A 22,567-nucleotide genomic window follows, 5' to 3' on the forward strand; every position below is an offset into this window, starting at 1 on the left:
CTCCTTCGCATAGAGTTGATCAGGCTGTTGATAGTGGGCTTCGGAATGTTGTCCCCCTCCTCTTGAATGGCTGAGCGAAGTTGCTGGATATTGTTGGGAACTGGAACACACTGTCGTACACGTCGATCCAGAGCATCCCAAACATGCTCAACGTGCGAAATATCTGGTGAGTATGCAGGCCATGAAAGAACTGGGACATTTTCAGCTTCCAGGAATTCTGTACATGCTGTTTGACATCTACCTGGTACAGTTGAAACCGGGATTCATCCGTGAAGAGCATACTTCTCTAGCGTGCCAGTGGCCATCAAAGGTGACCATTTGCCCACTGAAATCGGTTATGATGCTGAACTGCAGTCAGGTCAAGCCTATGGTGAGCCCAACAAGCGCAGAGATGAGCTTCCCTGAGACGGTTTCTGACAGTTTGTGCAGAAATTCTTTGGTTGTGCAAACCCCCAGTTTCATCAGCTGTCCGGGTGACTGGTCTCAGACGATAATGCAGGTGAAGAAGCCGGATGTGGAGGTCCTGGGCTGACTGACGTGGTTACACGTGGTCTGCGGTTGTGAGGCCAGTTGGACGTACTGCCAAATTCTCTAAAACGACATTGGAGGCGGCTTATGGTAGAGAAATTAACATTAAATTATCTGGCAACAGCTCTGGTGGACGTTCCTGCAGTCACCATGCCAATTGCACACTCCCCCAAAACTTGACACATCTGTTGCGTGACAAAACTGCACATTTCTGAGTGGCCTTTTATTGTCCCCAGCACAAGGTGCACCTGTGTAATGATCATGCTGTTTAATCAGCTCCTTGATATTTATTTATTTTATTTTTATTTATTTAACCTTTATTTAACTAGGCAAGTCAGTTAAGAACAAATTCTTATTTTCAATGACGGCCTAGGAACAGTCGGTTAACTGCCTATTCAGGGGCAGAACGACAGATTTGGACCTTGTCAGCTCGGGGGTTTGAACTTGCAACCTTCCGGTTACTAGTCCAACACTCTAACCTACCCTGCCGCCCCACCTGTCAGGTGGATGGATTATCTTGGCCAAGGAGAAATGCTCACTAACAGGGATGTAAACAAATTTGTGCACAACATTTGAGATAAATAAGCTTTTTGTGCATTTGGAAAACTTCTGGGATCTTTTATTTCTCATGAAACATGGGTCCAACACTTTACATGTTGCGTTCATATTTTTGTTCAGTATATATGGTATCTTTGCAACTTAATGTAAAGTGTTACCAAATAATAACACACATACCGCCCCTCTTTCAAACTTGTTGCTGTTGCTCTCAGACTTGCTGAGTTTGCGTTCCCCCGTGTCTCCCAGGTCTCCGTAGATGGTGAGAAACACTTTGGCGTCGGTCCCTCCTCCGTACATGTCACCCGTTCTCACAGACACCTTATAGGTGTGAGCTGGAGAACATTAAAGGCACTCATTAATGTCAATTCAATGTAACAGAACAGGAGGGAGGATATCTCTTATATGACCATGTATAGGAAGCTAGGGACCTACTTTCAAGGGCATCCTCCACCTCCATCTCTGTGTGTTTCAGTTTTCCTTCCTTCAGCAGTTTCTCTGTGATAATATCAGAGGGAACGAGCTCTCTCACCGTCTCCCCATCGTCCTCTGACTTGGCCAACCAGCGCTCACACGGTAAGATGGTCGTCTCCGAACCCTGAGGGAGCAGCCATGTTGGAAGGGTTTTTGATTAGTTTAATGAATTATACTTTGATTATCTGATTCGACTGAATAGATGAACACAATGGGGTAAAGATTACTGTAGGTGATGCTATTGCTCAAACCTCACTCTTCTGTCATCTCAGAGATGAGAAGCAGAGAGAGTGAACAGGGTGAAGGGGACAACGTTTTTTAAATAAGACATAGCCCATTCATGAGTGAATGAGGACAGGGGAGAAGGAATGAGACGCAGTTCTTCAGTACCTTTCCCTTCCTGAGTAGGCGTCTGATCTCCACTCTGTCAAGGTGCCAGCCAGGGTTGGTGCCGCTGTTGTCGTGGCCAATACGGATCTTCTCAATGACATCACCCACATCCTCCAACTACAGGCGTACCAGTCAAAAGTTTGGACACACCTACTCATTCAAGGGTTTTTCTTTATTTTCACTATTTTCAACATTGTAGAATAATAGTGAAGACATCAAAACTATGAAATAACACATATGGAATAATGTAGTAACCAAAATAGTGTTAAACAAATCATAAGATATTTCATATCAAAGTAGCCACTCTTTGCCTTGACAACAACTTTGTACACGATTGGCATTCTCTCAACCAGCTTCATGAGGTAGTCACCTGGAATGCATTTCAATTAACAGGTGTGCCTTATTAAAAGTTCATGTGGAATTTATTTCCTTCTTAATGTGTTTGAGCCAATCAGTGTTGTTTTGACAAGGTAGGGGTGGTATACAGAAGATAGCCCTATCTGGTAAAAGACCAAGACACAGCTCAAATAAGCAAAGAGAAACAACAGTCCATCATTACTTTAAGACTTTAAGACCAGTCAATGTGGAAAATTTCAAGAACTTTTCTTGAAGAAAGTTTCTTCAAGTCCAGCCGCAAAAAAACATCAAGCGCTAACTGGCTCTCACGAGGACCGCCACTGGAAGAGCCAGAGTTACCTCTGCTGCAGAGGATAAGTTCATTAGAGTTACCAGCCTCAGAAATTGCATCCCAAATAAATAATTCACAGAGTTCAAGTAACAGACATCTCAACATCAACTGTTCAGAGAAAACTAAGTGAATCTGGCCTTCATAGTTGAACTGCTGCAAAGATACCACTACTAAAGGACACCAATAACAATAAGATACTTTCTTGGGCCAAGAAACACGAGCAATGTATGTTAGACCTGGTGGAAATATGTCCTTTGGGCTGATGAGTCCAAATGTGAGATTTTTGGTTCCAACCGTAGTGTCTTTGTGAGAGGCAGTGAACGGATGTGAACGGATGATCTCCGCATGTATGGTTCCCACCGTGAAGCATGGAGAAGGATGTGTGATGATGTAGGGGTGCTTTGCTGATGACACTGTCTGTGATTTATTTAGAATTGAAGGTACACTTAACCAGCATGGCTACCACAGCATTCTGCAGTAATACGCCATCACATCTGGTTTGCGATCAATGGGACTATCATTTGTTTTTCAACAGGACAATGACCCAACACACCTCCAGGCTGTGTAAGGGCTATTTGACCAATAAGGAAAGTGATGGAGTGCTGCATCAGATGACCTGGCCTTCACAATCACCCGACCTCAACCCAATTGAGATGGTTTGGAATGAGTTGGACTGCAGAGTGAAGGAAAAGCAGCCAACAAGTGCTCAGCTCCTTCAAGACTGTTGAAAAAGCATTCCAGGTGAAGCTGGTTGAGAGAATGCCAAGCGCGCGCAAAGCTGTCATCACAGAAAAGGGTGGCTACTTTGAAGAATCTAAAATCTAAAATATATTTTGATTTGTTTAACACTTATTTGGTTACTACATGATTCCATATGTGTTATTTCATAGTTCTGATGTCTTCACTATTATTCTACAATGTAGAAAATAGTAAAAATAAAGAAAAACCCTTGAATGAGTAGGTGTATCCAAACTTTTGACTGGTACTGGATATCATACAGCACATTAGATTAAATGCCATCCACTTTTACATTTCATTCTGTAGTCTTGGCATATACTGTATGTAAACACTTATCTTCTCAAATGTAAAAGTATATAATTTGTATGGTTTAAGACAGGAACAGTCATACACACCTCCACGATAAACATATCCTCAGCTCCTCTCTCGAAGAACAACCTTCTCTCTCGCTTGTTGACGCACAGGTGTTTCTGCTGGGTGCAGAGGCCCTTCCAGCCATAAAGAACTATAAACACATCTGCATCTGTCCCAGCACCAAACACATCACTTGTGTACATCTTGATCTCATAGGGGACAACTGAAAAGCGAAATGAGATGGTTTGATGTCACTATGACAGATCAGTAGTCACCGACCCCAGTCCTAAAGTGTCACAGCTACAGAGCATAGGGCTTATTCATCTCCTCCTGGTGAACAGTAGATTAGTTGAATACTGTAGGTTAGTTAGTGCTTGGCACTGGAACAACAGGCTGCACACCCAAGCAAACAGTTCTTGACAGCAGAGTACATTGTAAGGATCCTTGGAAAGTGTTGTAAAAACATAGTATCATACTCCATACCTGTTTAAATGTTAAAGAGCATGACTTACATGGCATGTAGAGTTCAGTCTGGAGCTCGTTGGGGTACAGGTCTCTCACTATGGCCCCATCATCCTCTCCATTATCTAGCCAACGGCCACATGGGAAACGGAGTCTCTGGCCCTGAGAGGGGGCGTCGATCTCCACCCAGTCCAGAAACCAACCAGGAGAGCCACCTTGGCACCAGACACAGACACAGTGATCATGAGGTCAGGGGTTTCATAGAATGGGGATGTTTGTATTCTTTTCAACTTTGTTAATTGGTGGATATGAGTGGAAGGATGAACCCGTGATCTCACCTGAGTTGTCATGACCGATGCGTAGCTTTTCCAGCTCTCCCAGGTCCACAGCCTCCACAGTGAATTCATCCACCATGCCCTGCTCAAACTTGTTCTTATGGGTCTTACACGCCTTCAGGTTGATTATCCCTGGAATAGGCAGTCATGAGTTTAGGGATAGGAATATTAGTAGTTCACAAACATGTTTACATTTTGAAATATGAATTTAAATAAGCTATAACCCCCCCACCCCCTTCCCCCAAAAAGTGAAGATTAAAAATAATAATAATAACACTGGCCCACATTATAATGCCACTATAATGGAGCTTGTGCTGTATTTCATAGCACCTGTATCATCTTTTTCTCCATAAATGATAGCAAAAACATTGGCATCCGTTCCAGCATGTTTCTTCTCTCCTGTCTTTATTTTCAGGGCTAGAGTTGTAGACATAGCTGTAAGAAAACAAGCAAACATAACAAGAGCGCAATCTGTTATTGACTGTTCATAATACTGTTATTAAAGTTATTATAGACACTAATAATATGAATCATCAAAACAACTTTCATGTTAACCACTGAGGAGTTGTCAACAGCAAAAACACCCACACTGGTCGAGGCTCTTACCTTTCTGCTCAAGCCCCAGGGTAGCTGCACCTGTCCCCTCCTCATCATCGTCCCTCTTCATGAAGGCCTCATCCACGGGCACCAGCTCCCTGGCGATCTGTCCATCATCCTCATCCACCGCCAGCCAACGGTTACATGGGAAGTAGTACCTGTGTCAAGACAGATACTTAACATTACTTGCGTAACTCCAGTTCTATGATAATAGAGTGAGGTGTCTCTTATGGGAATTCGCTTGATAGCGAATTCCCTATGGAAGAATCCAATCACACAACATCTCTCACAGACAGAGGTTGATTGGCCATTGAGGGGAGCCCCTCTCTGATTATAAGTGGCCACGCGCCCGCCCTCTGGTCATTCTCTCTTTCTTCCTTGTGAAGATCACTACACTCTCTAAGCTCTCCTCAGCACGACTTGATCCCTGTCTTGCTGTTTAACTGTTTGAATCTGCTCGGTTGTAGCTAGCATCACATGGCTAGCTACTGAGACTTGTTTAAAGCACGCCGCAAGGCTTAGCTAACCCGGCTAGCTAACCACCACTAGCTCTTCCTATCTGCTCAGACAGTATAATTGTCAGCTTTTTCTCTGGTTAAGTTCAACCTACGTTTACTCTTAGCCTTGACTAGACCGGCCTGACCGACCCCGCTTCACAGCTGGATGGTCAAGATAGGCTCTTTGTTCGCCAAAGGACTATGCTGCACAACACTTTTCTTTGGCTAACATTGTGCTAACTAGCTAGGCTATTAACCACGAGGCGTACGCTAGCTAGCTTATGATTTGCCCGAGTACACAACCTTTGTGTTCTTCTCGTGGCAAGGAACCCGCAACTGCTTCACAGGGTGAACCGAGCAGGGCTCCTGCCCCAGCACCCACACACCTGTGTCCATGTGGGGACATGATAGTAGCCAAGGATACACACTCGCGTATCGACTGCTTGGGGATGAACCTGAGTCCTGCGTGCATTGTAGGGAGTGGCCGAGAACCGGCCTCAAATGGAGACTACACAGAGCAGGCCCTCCATGAGACCCCTCACAGCGAGGAGGCGGCCCCACAACCCCAATTCCATCACTTATGGGCAGAGGTAATGGATGGTTTCCCCGCAGACCTTCAGCTGCTGTTTGATGACCTAGCAGCTCGTTTTAGATGAAAGATGGCTACAGCATTTAGCCGTCTCTTCCCCGACAAGGAAGAAGGGGACGAGGAAGCCCTAGGCTCAAGGCTCTCCAACGCCCTGAGCAGAGCATCTTTGCCAGATAAGAAAAACAGGCGTATCGACGTCTACAGGCAGGAAGTGGCCAAGCTCAATATTGTAGTGCCTGTGCCTATGGGGCAGCGACGCTAAAAGGGACTGTTTTGATGGGAAGAGACAAAGGTTACGTATGTAACCACGGTTATGTGAGCTATATGGATCACTCCAATATATTGGTATCATTCCGCAGCGGAGGGATACATCCAAGGTGAGGATTTACAGATTTTCTCCAATGAAGACCTGTGTCACGGCTGAGGTCCGCCCCTATATATAGACCCCATGGCCGCGACACACGTTCTCAACATCATTTTTGAGGCGCCTCAGCACCGTAGAGGATTTGAGTGATCCATATAGCTCACATAACCATGGTTACATACGTAACCTTTGTTATGTTTCACTATATTGGATGACTCCGATATATTGTTATATCTGTACCAGACTTAATCGGTCGTAGAGGGACCTGGCCACCCAGCACGGGACCGAGACGCAGGGGCCGTCAATGTGGAAAGGGGATCCCGGCACAGTTCCCAGAAGGGGAGGCGACGCCCAGTACCGCTGAGCCAACCGCTGAGGGCGGTGCCATATTTACCTGAAAGTACATAGCAAAGGTGCAAGAGGAAGCCCAGCTGGCCACAGCACAGAAGTCAGTGAGGGGCACTCCTTTCAGTAGAGCCCAGGACCCAGCCACACCTCGTGTTGAATGTGCCACAACAGATCCCAGCACTGGCCTGCCAGCCAAGCAGTATGTTGTCGTAATTGTGTCCACAATCCAGTGAGAGAGCCTCTGCTTTGATAGCCCAGCCCACAGCGCTCGCTCACCATAGTAGACAAAGAGCTGGTCTGTTGTTCTCACTGACCGTGTCCGCTCCGCATAGGCAGCCAATGCCCGCACAGGGCACAGCATGCCGGAGGAAGGCCCAGACTCCCTCGCCACTGCCGGGGGGTCGTAAGCAGACAGGATAAAAGGGATGTTCACATGCCTGTCTGACAGAACCTTTGGAAAGAATGAAGGGTTGGGTGGAGAGATATACTCCTCCCACCTTCTTCATGGAAGTAATCGCTACCAAGAAAGCCACCTTCATAGAGAGGTGTTTCAGGGAGCGAACCCCCTTCATAAACCTGGAGGTCAAGGGATGGCACCCCAATAAGCCTGTCCATCCATCCCACATGGCAGGCAGGTATAGCGGCCAAATACCCTTCAGTGTAGAGGCTGCCAAGCCCTCATCCAAGCGAGACAGCAGGTATTGGAGGACATACTGCACCCTGCACGACTCGGGCACAACCTCAATACCAGTGCACCAAGAGCAGAACAACCGCCAGCGCAACTGCTATGCCGCGGTTGTAGCCTGTACCCTCGGCATGGTGTTCATTACGCCCTCCTGTAGTCCTAACATGGACCATTGGTGCCGTTCAGCGGCCAGACCACAGACTGAGGCGGTGCGGTCTCGGATGCCACAGAGTTCCCCCGTACTGAAACAGCAAGTCGGGTCTCAGGGACAGTTGCCAAGGTGTCACAGACAACAGGGACAGAAGAAGGCTAAACCAGGGTTGTCTGGGCAAGTATGGAGCCACCAGCAGCAAACAATGCTCAGCCATCCTGGTCCTGTCCAGCACAGCCTGGATCAGGGGAAAAGGGGGAATGCCTAAAGCTCCAGCCCTGGCCAATCGTGAGCCAGAACATCCAAACTCAGAGGCCCTGGTGGCTCCAACATGGAGTGTGCATTGTCCAGGGAGGCAAACAGGTCCTCCTGCGCCCTCCCGATCTTGTCCCACAGGTGCTGCACCACCTGGGGATGTAGGCCCCAGCCCCAAGGTGGCGGGCCCTCCCTCAAGAGCATATCTGCTGACACATTCAGGATGCCAGGTACGTGCGAGACACTAGATGTCCCTGAGCCCAGAGAAGAAGCTCCCGTGCCATAAGTCCACCCTGATGGTTGATGTAAGCCACCACTGTGGTGTTGTCCGATCTCACCGATCTCAGCACACACGTCTCCCAGACTGGCTGGGGGGGTGTGACCAAGGGCAGGTCGGCCAGCGGCTGTTGGCTACCCCCTTGGAGCAGCAGGCACATCATCTGCCGCTCCAAGGGGGTAGCCAACAGCCGCTGGCCGACCTGCCCTTGGTCACACCCCTCCAGCCAATCTGGGAGACGTGTGTGCTGACCAGCTCCCGGCGGCACATCCTCTACATCTCCACCCCACCTGAGAGAAAGGAGCGACAGAGCCAACTCAACAATGCCCTGAGGCACTGTGCGGTCACCCATAGCTGGCGGTGACGGTGGCGCATTCGGGTGCAGCCGGTGGGAGTTGAACCACCGTTGAAGAGGCCGGAGATGGAGAAAACCCAACAGGCGTTGTCAGGTCAGGGCGGATACCCCCCGCCCCTGCCGAAAGTGGTTGATGTGGGTCAGGAGCATGTCTCTGTCTGACAGGACCTGGGTCCTGGTCGGAGCACAAATCAGCCAATCGTCCAGGTAATTGAGGATCATCAAATCTTCGGGACGTGAGAGGTGCCAGGACAGCGTCCATGCATTTTGTGAAAGTACGGGGTGCCAAGGAGAGGCCGAAGGGAAGAACCATGAATTCTTATCCTTTGAAAGTGAATCGGAGGTACTCCCAATGAGCTGGGTGAACAGGAACATGGAAGTACGCAACCCTCAGGTGCAGCGTCACAAACCACCGGTCCCTGGACACGGCCTGCAACACGTGGGCTGGGGACAGCATGTAGAACCTCAGTACCTTCAAGTACCCATCGAGGTTGCGGATGTCCAGAATCGCTTGCAACCCTTCGTCTCTTTTTGGGACCGCAAAATAATTGGAGTAGAGCCCACCTAGCCGTTCAGATGTCTCGATCATGCGGATGGCACCCTTGTCTAGGAGTGAGGAGATCTCCAGCCGCAGGGTTTTCTTCAGGGGGTAGGCCACCGTGGTGACACAAAGGCCCCTGAAAGACGGGAGTCGGCACCGGAATTGGAGTCGGTACCCCTTGGGCATTGTGGACAACACCCAAGGGGACTCCACACCCTCCTCCCACTTTGCCCTTTGAGACCGGGCGAAGCAGCCGAGGCCAGGGAAGGGTGTGTCAGGGTTCCTGCCGGGGACCGCCTCTCCTCTGGCGCCCCAATGCCGTCTGGGCAGGTAGAAAGAGCTAATGGTGGTTAGCTTGACTTGCGGCGTGAGCTAGCTTCAGTAGCTAGCCGTGTGACACTAGCTACAACCAGAGACTAATTTTACACGAAGCAAAAACTTTCCTTCAGGTCATTACTCAACACAAAGACTAGAGCTGACGTCCTACATTCAGTAGCGTTTACCTTTACGGCTCACCTGAAAACATTAAGCAGGAAGACAGGGATCAAGTGGCGCTCAGGAGAGCATAGAGAGCATAGTGATCTTCGCAAGTAAGAGAGTGAGAATGACCAGAGGGCGGGCGCGTGGCCACTTATGAGGGAGGGGCTCATTGTCCACTTGACCTGTCTGTGACAGACGTTGTGTGATTGGATTCTTCTGTATTGAATTAGCTATCGAGCAAATTCCCATGGTGAGACACCAAACTATTATTTGGAAGAGAACCATATTCAGTCACACACTTTGTTGTTGCACACAGATACACTTTATGTTCAACCATGAGAGTGAGTATTCTGTCATATCTAGGATAGTGATAAGATCATTTGTGAATGTAGCTACAATATGGAATGAACGAGAGGAAGTGACTCCTGTCTGGGTGAATCTCAATAGTTTAAAGTATCCTCCTCTCCTCAGACTATTAGGATGGACCCAAAAGTGACTTACGTGGTGTCATCCTTGGTGTCCACTATCTCCACGCGATCCAGGTACCAAGAGGAGTAAGACGCTGCGTTGTCCTGACGAATGCGTAGCTTCCGCAGGGGGCCCAGCTCAATGGCTGTTATGGTGAACACATCCTCCTGTATGACAACAGCAACATTGACAGAGAGACTTTTGGGGATTCTTTACTCTTGCAACTGATTTTTTTTGCTACCTAGAACCATAAAGGGTTCTTCAGCTGGCCTTGTACTGTTTTAGTAAGAAGGGGTTTGTAACATGTATACACCAGATGATTAGAGGTGCCAAAACAGCAGTCTTGAATAAAAGTCTGTCATCTTCCATAGAAAGAGTCTCAAAACGGTCTCATATTTCCCACATAGCACACTATCTACTCATTTGGTAAATAAGGTCTTATAAAAGTGTGTCACTGATTCATGACAAGAGGTCCCTCTCTAGGCTGATGCAATAAATAAAACATTGTTTGTGGACGTGTAGTTCTCCTTGCTCCAAAGAGCCAAAACTTAAGCTCAATAATTCACTGGTTCACATTTAGTGATTAGTAAACATATACCTACGCTACTTTGAATAAGAGGATGCACGCTATCAGGTTTGTCAATGTAGCGACAGACAGGGTGACAGGTTCAGTGACTTTGGCGACTACTTCCAGCTCCTCTTAGTCACAGATGGCCTAATGGACCTAATGTAATCCTAGAGAAACACTCAGAGCAACAGTCTGCATGGAAGCTCATGTTGCTGAATGAGGGTCTGATTATTGATTTCCCAAGGGATATGTAAAGCTAATGAGGGCATTGTGGGCATTCCATGTACAAGAGCACTTGCCTGGGTGACAGTTTATTAAAGCAACATTGTAGCATTGCAGAATGGACACAAAGTCAGGTACCCAAGCTACAAGAATACCTGGAATCATGCAGAACTGGGCCAAAGTCCGGTCTCCCCATACCAGCTACAGTATATACTTTGTAGACCAGTGTTTGCTAAGTAAAGCACCGCTTAACATCAATGGACACATTGTTTTCCTGTAAGACCCATTGTTTTCCTGTAAGACCAATTGGTTTCCTGTAAGTGTTAATTTTCTGCCCATGTAGTGTGACTCCTCTCTCACCTGCCCTGACTCAAATTTATTGAGGTTGCCTGACTTCCTGAGGAGGCGCTCCCCTGTGTCCCCGTTCTCCCCATAAATATTGATGTAGACATTGGCGTCAGTCCCAGCCCCCAGCATGTCCCCGGTGAAGACGCACACTTCATAGGTGTTCTCTGTCAGACAATACATAGGATAGGTAAGTCAGACTTAGTTTGATCCATAAGTTGTGACTGTATTATTTGTCTACTTGCTGCAAAACAACAAAAAATGGATCCTTTTCTCTCCTCTCCCCTCTCCAGTACCTTCCAGCTGGTCTGTATCCTCAGGAAGCAGTTCCACCACCAGCTCCCCGTCCTCCTCCCCCCGGCTCAGCCAGCGGGAGCAGGGGAACACATATGTCTGCACTATCTCCTGCATCACTTCCTCTGTCTCCTCCTCCGCCTCCTGAGAATAGAATAGAGAGTTATTGAGAAAGTTTGATATTACAAAGTACAGGAAACTGAAAAAATATTTGATTTACCTTCTTTTTCTTCTTCTTCTTCTTGTCATCCTTTTTCTTCACCTTGGTCACCATGCCCATGATTAGGTGTTTGACGTATACCTTCTCTAGGAACCAGCCGGAGCCGATCCCCGCCTCATCATGGCCGATACGCACCTTGAAGATCTTTCCTACGTTGCTGGCTTCTATCTACAGTACAGTTGTCAGGACAGAAGCCAGACTTTGTTACACTGTGGCCTCTCAGAATGTAACTTCTCGGTATCCACCCTCCACCAATATGGCTAGACCTTTATAGCAAAAAAACCTTGCCATGTAACTGCAGGTTTGCTTATCCCGCACACTCTCAGAAAAAAGGTTAAGAGTTGTTAAGGCTAGGGGGCACTATTTTCATTTTTTGAAAAATAACGTTCCCAAAGTAAACGGGCTATTTCTCAGGACCAGATGCTAGAATATGCATATAATTGACAGCTTAGGATAGAAAACACTCAGGCGAAAGCCTGAGAAAAATCCAATCAGGAAGTGACTCTTATTTTGAAACCTCTGCGTTCCTATGCATCCCTATTGACCATTGAAAGGGATATCAACCAGATTCCTTTTTCTATGGCTTCCCTAATGTGTCTACAGTCACTAGACATAGTTTCAGGTTTTTATTTTGAAAAATTAGCGTGAACGACAACATTGCGTCAGTGGTCAGATGGTGGCTCTCAGAGTGATTTGTGCATGTTCATTAATTGTTAACAGTGTTTAGACCCTTTACAATGAAGATCTGTGAAGGTATCTTGATTTTTATGAATTATCTTTGAAAGACAGGGTCCTGAAAAAGGAACTGTAAGGTATCTGAAGTATGAACTGGGGTATAATTATGTACATAAACATTCCTTTTTCAGGACCCTGTCTTTCAAAGATAATTTCAGTGATGATCCATGGCACGAAGCCTCCAGTGAGGAGTCATAAGCCTTCAGCAGATCTTAAGCCTCCAGCGAGGAGTCATGGCACGGGTCTAAGTCACACTGTTTCCAGCGAGGAGTCATGGCTTGAGCCTCAATGAACCATAAACAATTAAGGGTGAGTCATACACCAGAGGCGCCACCAAAGTGGGGGAAGGCGGAGGGGGTCGTCCTACACCACACTAACAGATCGGTAGGCAATTAGGGTCACAGTTATGAAAACTTAGGACACCAAAGAGGCCTTTCTACTGACTCTGAAAAACACCAAAAGAAAGATGCCCAGGTTCCCTGCTCATCTGCGTGAACGTGCCTTAGGCATGCTGCAAGGAGGCATGAGGATTGCCGATGTGGCCAGGGCAATAAATTGCAATGTCCGTACTGTGAGACGCCTAGTTTTCTGTTTTGTGTTGCTACACCTGACAGAACTGGTCGTTTTTGCTCTTTGTTATTTTGTTCAGATTTTAATAAACATCATGAACACGTACCACGCTGCGCTTTGGTCCACTCCCTCTTCTTCAGACGAGCGTTACAGAACTACCCACCACCAAAGGACCAAGCAGCGTGTTAAGGAGGACTGGACATGGGAGGACATCCTGGATGGCAAAGGATCCTACACATGGGAGGAAATCCTGGCTGGAAAAGATCGCCTGCCAGGGGAACAGGTCGAAGCAGCAAGGAAGGCGGAGGCAGCTAGTAAAAGGGCCAAGGATTACACGGGGACAAGGCTGGCACTAAAGACCGGGAGGCCACTCCCCCCCCAAAAAAATTGGGTGGCACACGGGAAGATTGGCTGAGAAAGGTTGGAGACCTGAGCCAACTCCCGTGCTTACTGGAGGGAGCGTCGTCCTGGTCAGGCACCGTGTTATACGGTGGAGCGCACGGTGTATCCAGTACGCGTTCTTAGCCCGGTGCGCTACATCCCAGCTCCCCGCATCTGCCGGGCTCAGGTGAGCATCCAGCCAGGACGGATTGTGCCAGCCCTGCTCTCCAGACCTCCAGTACGTCTCTACAGCCCAGGATATCCTGCACCGGCTCTGCGCACTGTGTCTTCAGTGCGTCTGCACAGCCCAGTGCGTCCTGTGCCTGCTCCCTGCACGTGCCGGGCCAAAGTCACCATCCAGCCAGGACGGGTTGTGCAGGCTCTTAGCTCGAGACCTCCAGTGCGCCTCCACAGCCCAGTGTATCCGGTGCCTCTGCCAAGGACAGGGCCTCCTGTATGTCTCTCCAGCCTGGTGAGTCCTGTGCCTGCGCCCAGAACTAATCCTCTTGTAAGTCTCCCCAGCCTTGTGAGCCCTGTGGTAGCTCCACGTACCAGACTGCCCATACGTCTCCTCCCTCCAGTGATGATCCATGGCAAGAATTCTCCAGTGATGATCCACGGCACGAAGCCTCCAGTGATGATCCATGGCACGAAGCCTCCAGTGATGATCTATGGCACGAAGCCTCCAGTGATGATCCATGGCACGAAGCCTCCAGTGAGGAGTCATGGCACGAAGCCTCCAGCGAGGAGTCATGGCACGGAGCCTCCAGCGAGGAGTCATGGCACGGAGCCTCCAGCGAGGAGTCATGGCACAGAGCCTCCAGCAACGACGGTCTCCAGTCCGGAGCCTCCAGCAACGACGGTGCCCAGTTCGGGGCCCCCAGCAACGAGGGTGCCCAGTCTGGGGTTGGTTGCGAGGGTCCCTGCACCAGAGGCGCCACCAAAGTGGGGGGAGCTAGAGGCGGAGGGGGTCTACGTCCTACACCAGAGCCGCCGCCATAAAGGAGGCCCACCCAGATCAAGTCTATGTTCCACAAGTCTATGTTTTCTATTTTGTGTTCGGCCAGGTGTGGTTCTCAATCAGAGGCAGCTGTCTATCGTTGTCTCTGATTGAGAATCATACTTGGGCAGCTTTTCCCACCTGTGTTGTGGGTAGTTTTCTGTTTTGTGTTGCTGCACCTGACAGAACTGGTCGTTGTCGTTTTTGCTGTTATTTTGTTCTAGTGTTCAGATTTTAATAAACATCATGAACTAGTACCGCGCTTTGGTCCACTCCCTCTTCTTCAGATGAGCGTTACATCAATACCATCAAGAGGTGAAGGTACACAAAATAAGTTTGTACCCTGGGAAACAGTAATGTACCTTCACAGTACTTTGGGAGTGTGATGATTGTAGCTTTTATATTCACATTTTTGGATACACAAATGTACCATACTATTTTTTTTGGCACATGTACCCTAAAATGTACCGAACAGTACCATGTGAGATCATACTAGTAATGGGGGAAAAAAAAAAAAAAAAAAAATCTAAACGGCTACATATCAGGATATTGTTTGACGATATATCAGATCGTTTTGACAATATCACAATATAATTTCTGCGCTGGTTGGCTGTACCTGCACCAAAACTCCAAGATTTTTCCTACATAGCTTGTTCTCCATCTTTTTAAATAGAGAACCAATTTGTTTTCAGCGCTTTTATTTCCATGACTGATTAAAACTAGTTTTCTCGTTTTCTTGGCTTTCTCTTATCTCTCTGCAGCAGACATACGGTGAGCAATATGTTTGGACCATGAAATCGCAATAACAATCACAGTATTGAATCGCAAATACATATTGTATCATGATAATATTGTATCGTGAGGTCCCTGGCAAATCCCAGCCCTAGATCATATGTGTACCTCTGAAGGTACAATGTATGTATTTTTACCTTTTGTATCCCAGGGAACAATACCGTACTCTTTTTTCTAAGAGTGTACCCTGATCCCTGTCAGACTATAATATTTAATACTATCCCCGGTGAAGACACACACTTCATTGGTGTTATTCATATTTTCAAACCATTTACTTACCCGTTTCTAATATTACTGTGTCTATAACGATATTGTATGCTATTGAATGTCAGTTTGTCTCAAATAGATTCTCAGAAAAAAAGTATTGACATGGAATATGACAATAATGACCTTGAATATCTCAGTAGTTGCTCTCTCATAGTTGTTGGACCTGCTGGCCAGATTGACGACCTCTGTCTTGCCCTTACCACCGTAGATCTGGATGAAAACGTTAGCGTTGGTTCCAGCAAAGTTCACATCACCTGTCACCACTGTTATCTCATAGTTTATCACTGCAAAACAAGATTAAACAAAATAATGATATTACAGAAGAACACAACATATATATATATATATCCAAGGATTGAGGCGCATAAAGGCAAAAATATATATATATTGGGCCTCTATGCGCCCCAATCAAAATCTTTGGATTCAATTCAATTTTCCATATCTGTGTGGATAGCCTGAGAGATTGATTGGATTCCCTGTACAGTATGTAAAAACATAAAGCAGGAAACATCTATAGGTGTGTGTCTGTTTATAATTAATTGGGTGTGTATGAGGGTGTATTGTAATAGGTGTGTTTACATTGTTTAATGTCCAGGATCTCGCTAGGGTAGATCACCACCTCAGTCTTGCCGTCTGCCTCGTCCTTACAGAGCCAGCGGTGGCTGGGGAACATGTACTGACTCCCACTGGCCGGCACCATGATCTGGACACTGTCCAGGAACCAACCAGCATTCATCCCCTCGTTGTTGTGGCCAATCATCAGACGGCTGATCTGGTGTACAAAAAAAAAAAACATTTCTTTTTCTACTCATATTCACCAAATATTCTATTTTGTATGCATCTCAGGTTAACATCAATACATGATTTTAATGAAAGTCTGACTTATGTGCATGTATCTTAAGGATTCAGCCTTGTATGAATAAGGTATACAATGCTTGTGTTTATACATCTTTCATTTTTGAGAGATTACACTTTGGCAGAAATAAAGGCATCGCCTCTAGGCTTGGGCGACATACCGTTTATCGAGGGTATGGTTTTCAACACCTTAAAAATAAATGTTATCGAAATAAATAATATTCTTCTCAGGGTTACAGCTATGCATTTGGTTTGCTAACTTGCTAGCTAAGTGGCTAGATGTCAAGATCAAGCTTCTTGGTTACAGCAGAGCTATTCAATCCCCTCCTGGATCAAGATCCCCGTTTCCTTCCATTTTTGTTTTTGGGAGGAGGAGGGGGGGTAGCACCCCTTGTGTGCACATTCGTTAATACAGTATACCCCAGTATGGTACAGAAGCAGTATATCTGGATACCGTTCACTTCTAGTAGCCTCTAACACTAAAACCAAGAATTCTACTGTTACTGTACCTGTCCAATGTCAAACGTCTCCACAGTGAACACATCCACCCGGCCCACCTCAAAGTAGTTGCGCAGGTTGTTGTCAGAGACCACCAGCATCATCTTACTGGTGTCTCCCTTCTCCCCATACAGCTTCGCAAAAACGGTGGAGTTCGAGCTGCCTCCACTGACGCTGCCTGTCTTCACCGACACATGATAGCTAACATCTGAAAGGCAGAACTACAAGTTGTAGTTCAGGTGTGTTTATTCACTCACGTGGCGGTGAAACCGCCGTACAACAACTTCAACAAACGTCTCAGTGAGTTGACAGCTCTCGTGTGGCTCAGCTAGTAGAGCATGGCGCTTGCAAAAACAGCGTTGTGGGTTCAATTCCCACAGGGGAAAAAAGACAAAAGTATATGCACTCACCATTGTAAGTCGCTTTGGATAAAAGTGCCTGCTAAATGACAAAAATATGAATATATTTTCCCACAAACACTTACTGTAAAGACGCTGGCCGTCTGAAAATGGCACCAACTCCCGAACAATCTGTCCGTCATCCTCATTCCGATCTAGCCACCTGAGATGGTAAAGGAAAACATGGCCGTCTTAACTCTTACCCAAATTACCTGCTGTTATCGCAACCTGACCCTATTCTCTGATCACCTGGCACCTATTCAATCATCTTCCCCAAGGTCATAGATGTTACATACATTCCATACCTGTCCTAGGAGATACCTGGCTAAGTCATCTGTTCCACAAACTTCCTGTTCCATGTCTCACCTGCCGCAGGGGAACTCTACAACCTGAGACTCAGCCTGTCCCTCTTCCCTGACCATCACTTTCTCCAAGTACCAGCCACAACCTCCGCCCCGCCCGTTGTGCCCGATACGCACACGCCGCACCTGCCCGATTGACACCGCCTCAATAATGAACTCATCCATCTGAATCAGAGAGTGAGAGATAGAGAGATCTATGAGGAAGACATTTATGTAAACTGTCTTGGTGAATCGATTACAGCTAAGGTATGTGGAAAATCCTGTTAATTTATCATTTGAGTAAACAGCCTATAGTGCAATCCTTAGATATGTTCCAAGAGGCCTAGCGTGGGTCTCCTGGACTCACGTTGCCTTTCTCAAACTTGTTGACGTTGTTTTTGCAGTTGACCAGCGTACGTTCGCCTGTGTCCCCCAGGTCACCAATCAGATTGAGGAAGACAGTGGCGTCCGTCCCGCTGCCGCCAAACTTCCCCGTGCACACAGTCACACGGTACTTTATCACTACAACAACACAACAGCATTCACTTAACAACGCTAGTATGTTTGCATAGGGTGAAACAATGCAGTAGATGATCCTTTGTGACCTTACAGGGCAGGGGTTCAGCAATCAGGTCTCCAGTGGCAGGCAGCTCTCTAACTAACTCGTTGTCATCCTCGTTAGTATCCAGCCAGCGCTCACAGGGGAACTTAAACTTCTCCTTTGTCAAAGTTTTCATCAGAGATGCCTGCGGAAACACCAAGAGAGTCAACAGGGCAAATCTCTTATCACATCTGCTCTTGCCAAATGTAGTGCATTATATAGGGTGTGAGACAGAGAGAATCTGAACCTCAAGCTTATTTGTGGATTTTTTTTCTTTATGTTTTCATTTGCTCACCTTGCTCAAATGCCACCCTGCAAAAGGACTTCTCTTTTCATGCCAGATGCGACATTTTGTAAGCTTCCCCAAGTCAGATAGCTCAACCTGTGTGTTGAATAACAAGAACAGTACACATCCATCGTTACTCAGGAATTAATCTGAGTAACGATTAATCAGTATGTCTGTCTGTCTGTCTTTCTTTCTGCCATTCTGTCGGTCTGTCCTTCTGCCTGCCTGTCATTCTGTCTGTCTGTCTTTTTAGTCCACCCATCTGTCAGTCCATCCATCTATCCTGAATACATCATACACACCATGAACTTATCCAGCTGGCCCTGTTCAAAGTTGTCTGCTTTGTTGTCCAGTCTCATCTCGTCTGACTTGCCCTTGTCCCCATAGATCTGGAAGTAAACGGATGCGTCTGTTCCTGCGCCAGGGAGATCTGACGTCCAGATCCACAGAGACCAGGGGTGCTCTGAAGAGGACCAGACAAACTGAGAAGTATTCTCCAAACTCAACAGGCACACACTCTGGAAAAACACCTCAAACCACAGATACAGATTATATAGAATTTGTTTGGCAAACTCAGTTTGAGAGTCAGAATTTTAACGGTTTCCATGTTAGAAACAAAAGTTATACGATGTTTACATTCCACTGATATGAGAATGGAAATTGGAACTCTGTATATTTGCGACCCTGGAGCACCCTACTCAGATTCTCAGAGACATAAAGTACCATAAGCAGCTTTTTTTTCTATCTATTACACATGGAATGGGATAAAATGTTTAAGAATAGCTAGGCGAGAGAATTAAAGATATTACATCCGAGAGGCAATGAGAATCCAAGTAATGTGGCTTACTCTTCTGTTTCCTCTGCCTTAGTGAGACCATCTCATAGAGCTCTCTCTCTATCAGTCCGTCACCTTCACTCTCATCCAGCCATTTACTGCAAGGGAAGGTCTGCTCGATCCCTGTGAACGGGCAGAACACCACTATCTGGAACATAAACACGCACAAGAGACTCACTGTCATATGTTGACTGGAAATAGATTGGGATGTTAAACATATAAGGAAGTCATTTATTTATATTAGTGTGTGTGTGTGCGTGTGTATGTGTGTACTCGCACCTTCTCGCAGTACCAGCCAGCGCTGACTCCTCCATTGTCGTGGCCGATGGTGACTCGGCTGAGGGGGCTGAGGAGGGCAGATATCTCCACGTTAAAGATGTCCGTCAGACCACGCTCAAACTTACCCCCCTGCAGGAAGATCTGTGGAAGAGACCGTGTACAATCACTATACAGACAAACACCACGTTGCTTTCACCTATGACTTCTAATGAATATGAATGACGAAAAGGAGGGAAGTAGCCACGTTGGACTAGGGAAATGCAATTCCTTCTAAAATGACATGCTACTTCATGTATGCCTGTACCTTGCCGCTGTTCTTCAGGCCCTTGGTGCCGTGCATCAGCATGTGGATGTTGGAGTTGGTGCCAGCTCCTCGGACCTTCCCTGTCACCACCTGGACGTGGTACACAATACCTGGCGGGTACAGTTACGTGTCAGCTAATCAGACACTCTGCCAACTCACGTCTCTGCTTCAGAACACCCACTCAGAGAGGAGTGAACAGGAAAACCAAATCAAAACATTGATAGTGTGGAAACTAGAATGAATGTCAGGAGGGTCTGAGATATTGTACATTTACTGTTCGTTTCCTTTTTGAAATAATCAATCATTGCAGATGTCACTGCACTAAATATGGAGACAACTGCACTGTGAATGTCTACATGCACCTCCTATAGCCAGAGGAATTTGCATAGGATACTTTATTTTTCATTGTTGCTGCTCAGCCCCCTTTTACTTACTTGTTACTTAAAGTAAATCTATGTATAAGAATATCTGCTTAATGAACCAAATACTGAATATTTATTTAACCTTTATTTAACTAGGCAAGTCAGTTAAGAACAAATTCTTATTTTCAATGACGGCCTAGGAACAGTGGGTTAACTGCCTGTTCAGGGGCAGAACGACTGATATGTACCTTGTCAGCTCGGGGGTTTGAACTTGCAACCTTCCGGTTACTAGTCCAACGCTCTAACCACTAGGCTACCCTGCCGCCCCAACTGTAATGTAATAGTGTAATGTGTATTTTTGCTGTTTCGGGGGTCATATACAGTATTGTCTGGTCTTTCCCCACCTGTGGGCTCACTGCCTCCAACTAGGATGTCCCTCTGAATCTTCCCATCATCCTCATCGATGGCGAACCAGCGGTTGATGGGGAACTCATACAGAGACTTGTTTCCCATGTCATCCAGAAGCACCTGCAGGGACAGGACCAGGGGCAATATACAGTTTGTGTTCAAGCCCCTTTCCTGGCCTCCCTCGCGTCTGCCAAGGGGTCTAACCCTATTGGCACAGTGTCTTTAACTGCATGATTCCTGGTTCAAAGCCCATCCTGGTTACCCCTGTTCAAAACCTTTACACTTGACAAATGTCCTTCTGGGAAGGAGGAGGATAAACAAGCACCTACATCAACCCTCCATTTCAGCAGTCAACTGGGTGACACATTCATGGGTCTGAATACAGGATATAAACAGGACCATACATTAAAAGAACACATTTTTAAGGTGCAAGTTATGGTTTCTTGAATTAGCCCTGAATAAATTCATGTCTATCTTGGTGATCTTTGGTGTCAGTGTGTGGCAATCACCATCACATCTACAGACTGTCCCTCTACTGGAAATATAATCCCTTAATGAGGCCTGGTGTCCCTTTACTACAGGTTGGGTAGGATGTCCCTCTGGCGTGTGTGTGTGTGTGTGTGTGTGTGTGTGTGTGTGTGTGAACTCATCTCATGGTTCCACACTGTAACTGGAATGTGTTGGAGGTGATGGGACACCAGTCTCAGATGAGAGGACAGGGAGGGGAGGAGAGGAGAGGAGGAGATGAGGATCACATGTCTTAAATACCTCTCCAGAGACAACAGGGGCTCACATACAGTAAAACATAGAATAGGGCAGGATATGGAATGATATGGATGGATTGTTCCTTCATCTTGCATTTCAGCAGCCTCCGTCTAAAACAACCATTGTCTTAACAGTTCAGGCAACCAGATATGGGTTCAAATACATATGTATTTGATTATTTGTTATTTAAAATAATTATTCTGTGTATTTTTACAGTGGGATGTATTCATAAAATAAGCATTGAATGCAAGGGAAGCCATTGAGCATTTGGCCTCCCTTAATAAAAACAAATATAATATAATAGCCAATCAGCGTTGAGCTAAACTGAGTGAGCTCAACTGTGTATGGTCTCAGCGCACCAAAAGAAAGTGTCATGGGAAGCCAGTTTGGATTTGGCTTCACTCCTAGAATCAATTTGAATTGTTGCATCTCGTTGTGTTCTTGTCCTTCGGTGGCTAGCCAGCTAGCTAGCTAAAATTGCCGCTTTCCTTAATTAGCCATGGATGGAGACAGGGATTTGAACTTGTGGTTTTAATTAATTCTCCATACTTGTGAATGATTATAATGGTTATTCTGATACAACCATAAAATAAATTGTGCCACTGAACTGAGAGGATGGAAGTTCACTATGTAGCTAGAGGTAGAAGGTTAATGTTAACTAGCTAACGTTGCCCATGGAAGGAAGTTAGGCTAGCGAGCAAGCATTTTAGCCAGGTAGTAAATAAAAGCATGTACTATACGACAGTCATAGACTGTTTCTTCAAATTGAAAGAGAGGAGGATGGCATTGGCGTTTCTCTACAAGCAGGGTGAGTCAACATGATTTTTCTACTTGCAGGAACGCACACACAAATACACAAATCAGAACCATGGACAGCCAAATCATATTTAGCTTACGTTGATTGGACTAAATTGTTTTTTGGTATCTTTTAGTTGTCACTGTATTAGACTAAGTATAGGTGATTTGATGATGTTGAAATGTTGAAGTTGAAATGGTGCTGGAATAGTGTAGCAGCTCTGAGCTCTCAACTTTGAGACTTACAATAACTCTCCGTGGTTCTAAATCAATAGTTTCTTAGTAGTCTGAAAATGTTGGAAACATTAACTTTCT

General features: G+C 46.3%; 1 protein-coding gene across 1 annotated transcript in view; it reads right to left on the reverse strand.

The window, feature by feature from the left end:
• LOC112248798 (lipoxygenase homology domain-containing protein 1-like) overlaps positions 1-22,567 on the reverse strand; it is a 39,555-nt gene that overhangs the window by 8,986 nt on the left and 8,002 nt on the right. The window contains exons 9-33 of the mRNA XM_042320737.1: positions 20,689-20,812; positions 19,923-20,032; positions 19,619-19,759; positions 19,352-19,487; positions 18,807-18,967; positions 18,514-18,600; positions 18,228-18,363; positions 17,985-18,139; positions 17,643-17,803; positions 17,363-17,439; positions 16,890-17,086; positions 16,105-16,297; positions 15,649-15,809; positions 11,781-11,948; positions 11,563-11,704; positions 11,282-11,433; positions 10,165-10,298; positions 5,131-5,279; positions 4,855-4,959; positions 4,528-4,656; positions 4,240-4,404; positions 3,769-3,950; positions 1,948-2,064; positions 1,519-1,681; positions 1,264-1,418 (exon numbers count right to left, since the gene is read on the reverse strand). Coding sequence (XP_042176671.1) covers positions 1,264-1,418; positions 1,519-1,681; positions 1,948-2,064; positions 3,769-3,950; positions 4,240-4,404; positions 4,528-4,656; positions 4,855-4,959; positions 5,131-5,279; positions 10,165-10,298; positions 11,282-11,433; positions 11,563-11,704; positions 11,781-11,948; positions 15,649-15,809; positions 16,105-16,297; positions 16,890-17,086; positions 17,363-17,439; positions 17,643-17,803; positions 17,985-18,139; positions 18,228-18,363; positions 18,514-18,600; positions 18,807-18,967; positions 19,352-19,487; positions 19,619-19,759; positions 19,923-20,032; positions 20,689-20,812 — 3,600 coding nt within the window. The remainder of the gene's footprint in view (positions 1-1,263; positions 1,419-1,518; positions 1,682-1,947; positions 2,065-3,768; positions 3,951-4,239; positions 4,405-4,527; positions 4,657-4,854; positions 4,960-5,130; positions 5,280-10,164; positions 10,299-11,281; positions 11,434-11,562; positions 11,705-11,780; positions 11,949-15,648; positions 15,810-16,104; positions 16,298-16,889; positions 17,087-17,362; positions 17,440-17,642; positions 17,804-17,984; positions 18,140-18,227; positions 18,364-18,513; positions 18,601-18,806; positions 18,968-19,351; positions 19,488-19,618; positions 19,760-19,922; positions 20,033-20,688; positions 20,813-22,567) is intronic.

Source organism: Oncorhynchus tshawytscha, linkage group LG04 (assembly GCF_018296145.1).
Source record: "Oncorhynchus tshawytscha isolate Ot180627B linkage group LG04, Otsh_v2.0, whole genome shotgun sequence".
Lineage (NCBI taxonomy): Eukaryota > Metazoa > Chordata > Actinopteri > Salmoniformes > Salmonidae > Oncorhynchus > Oncorhynchus tshawytscha.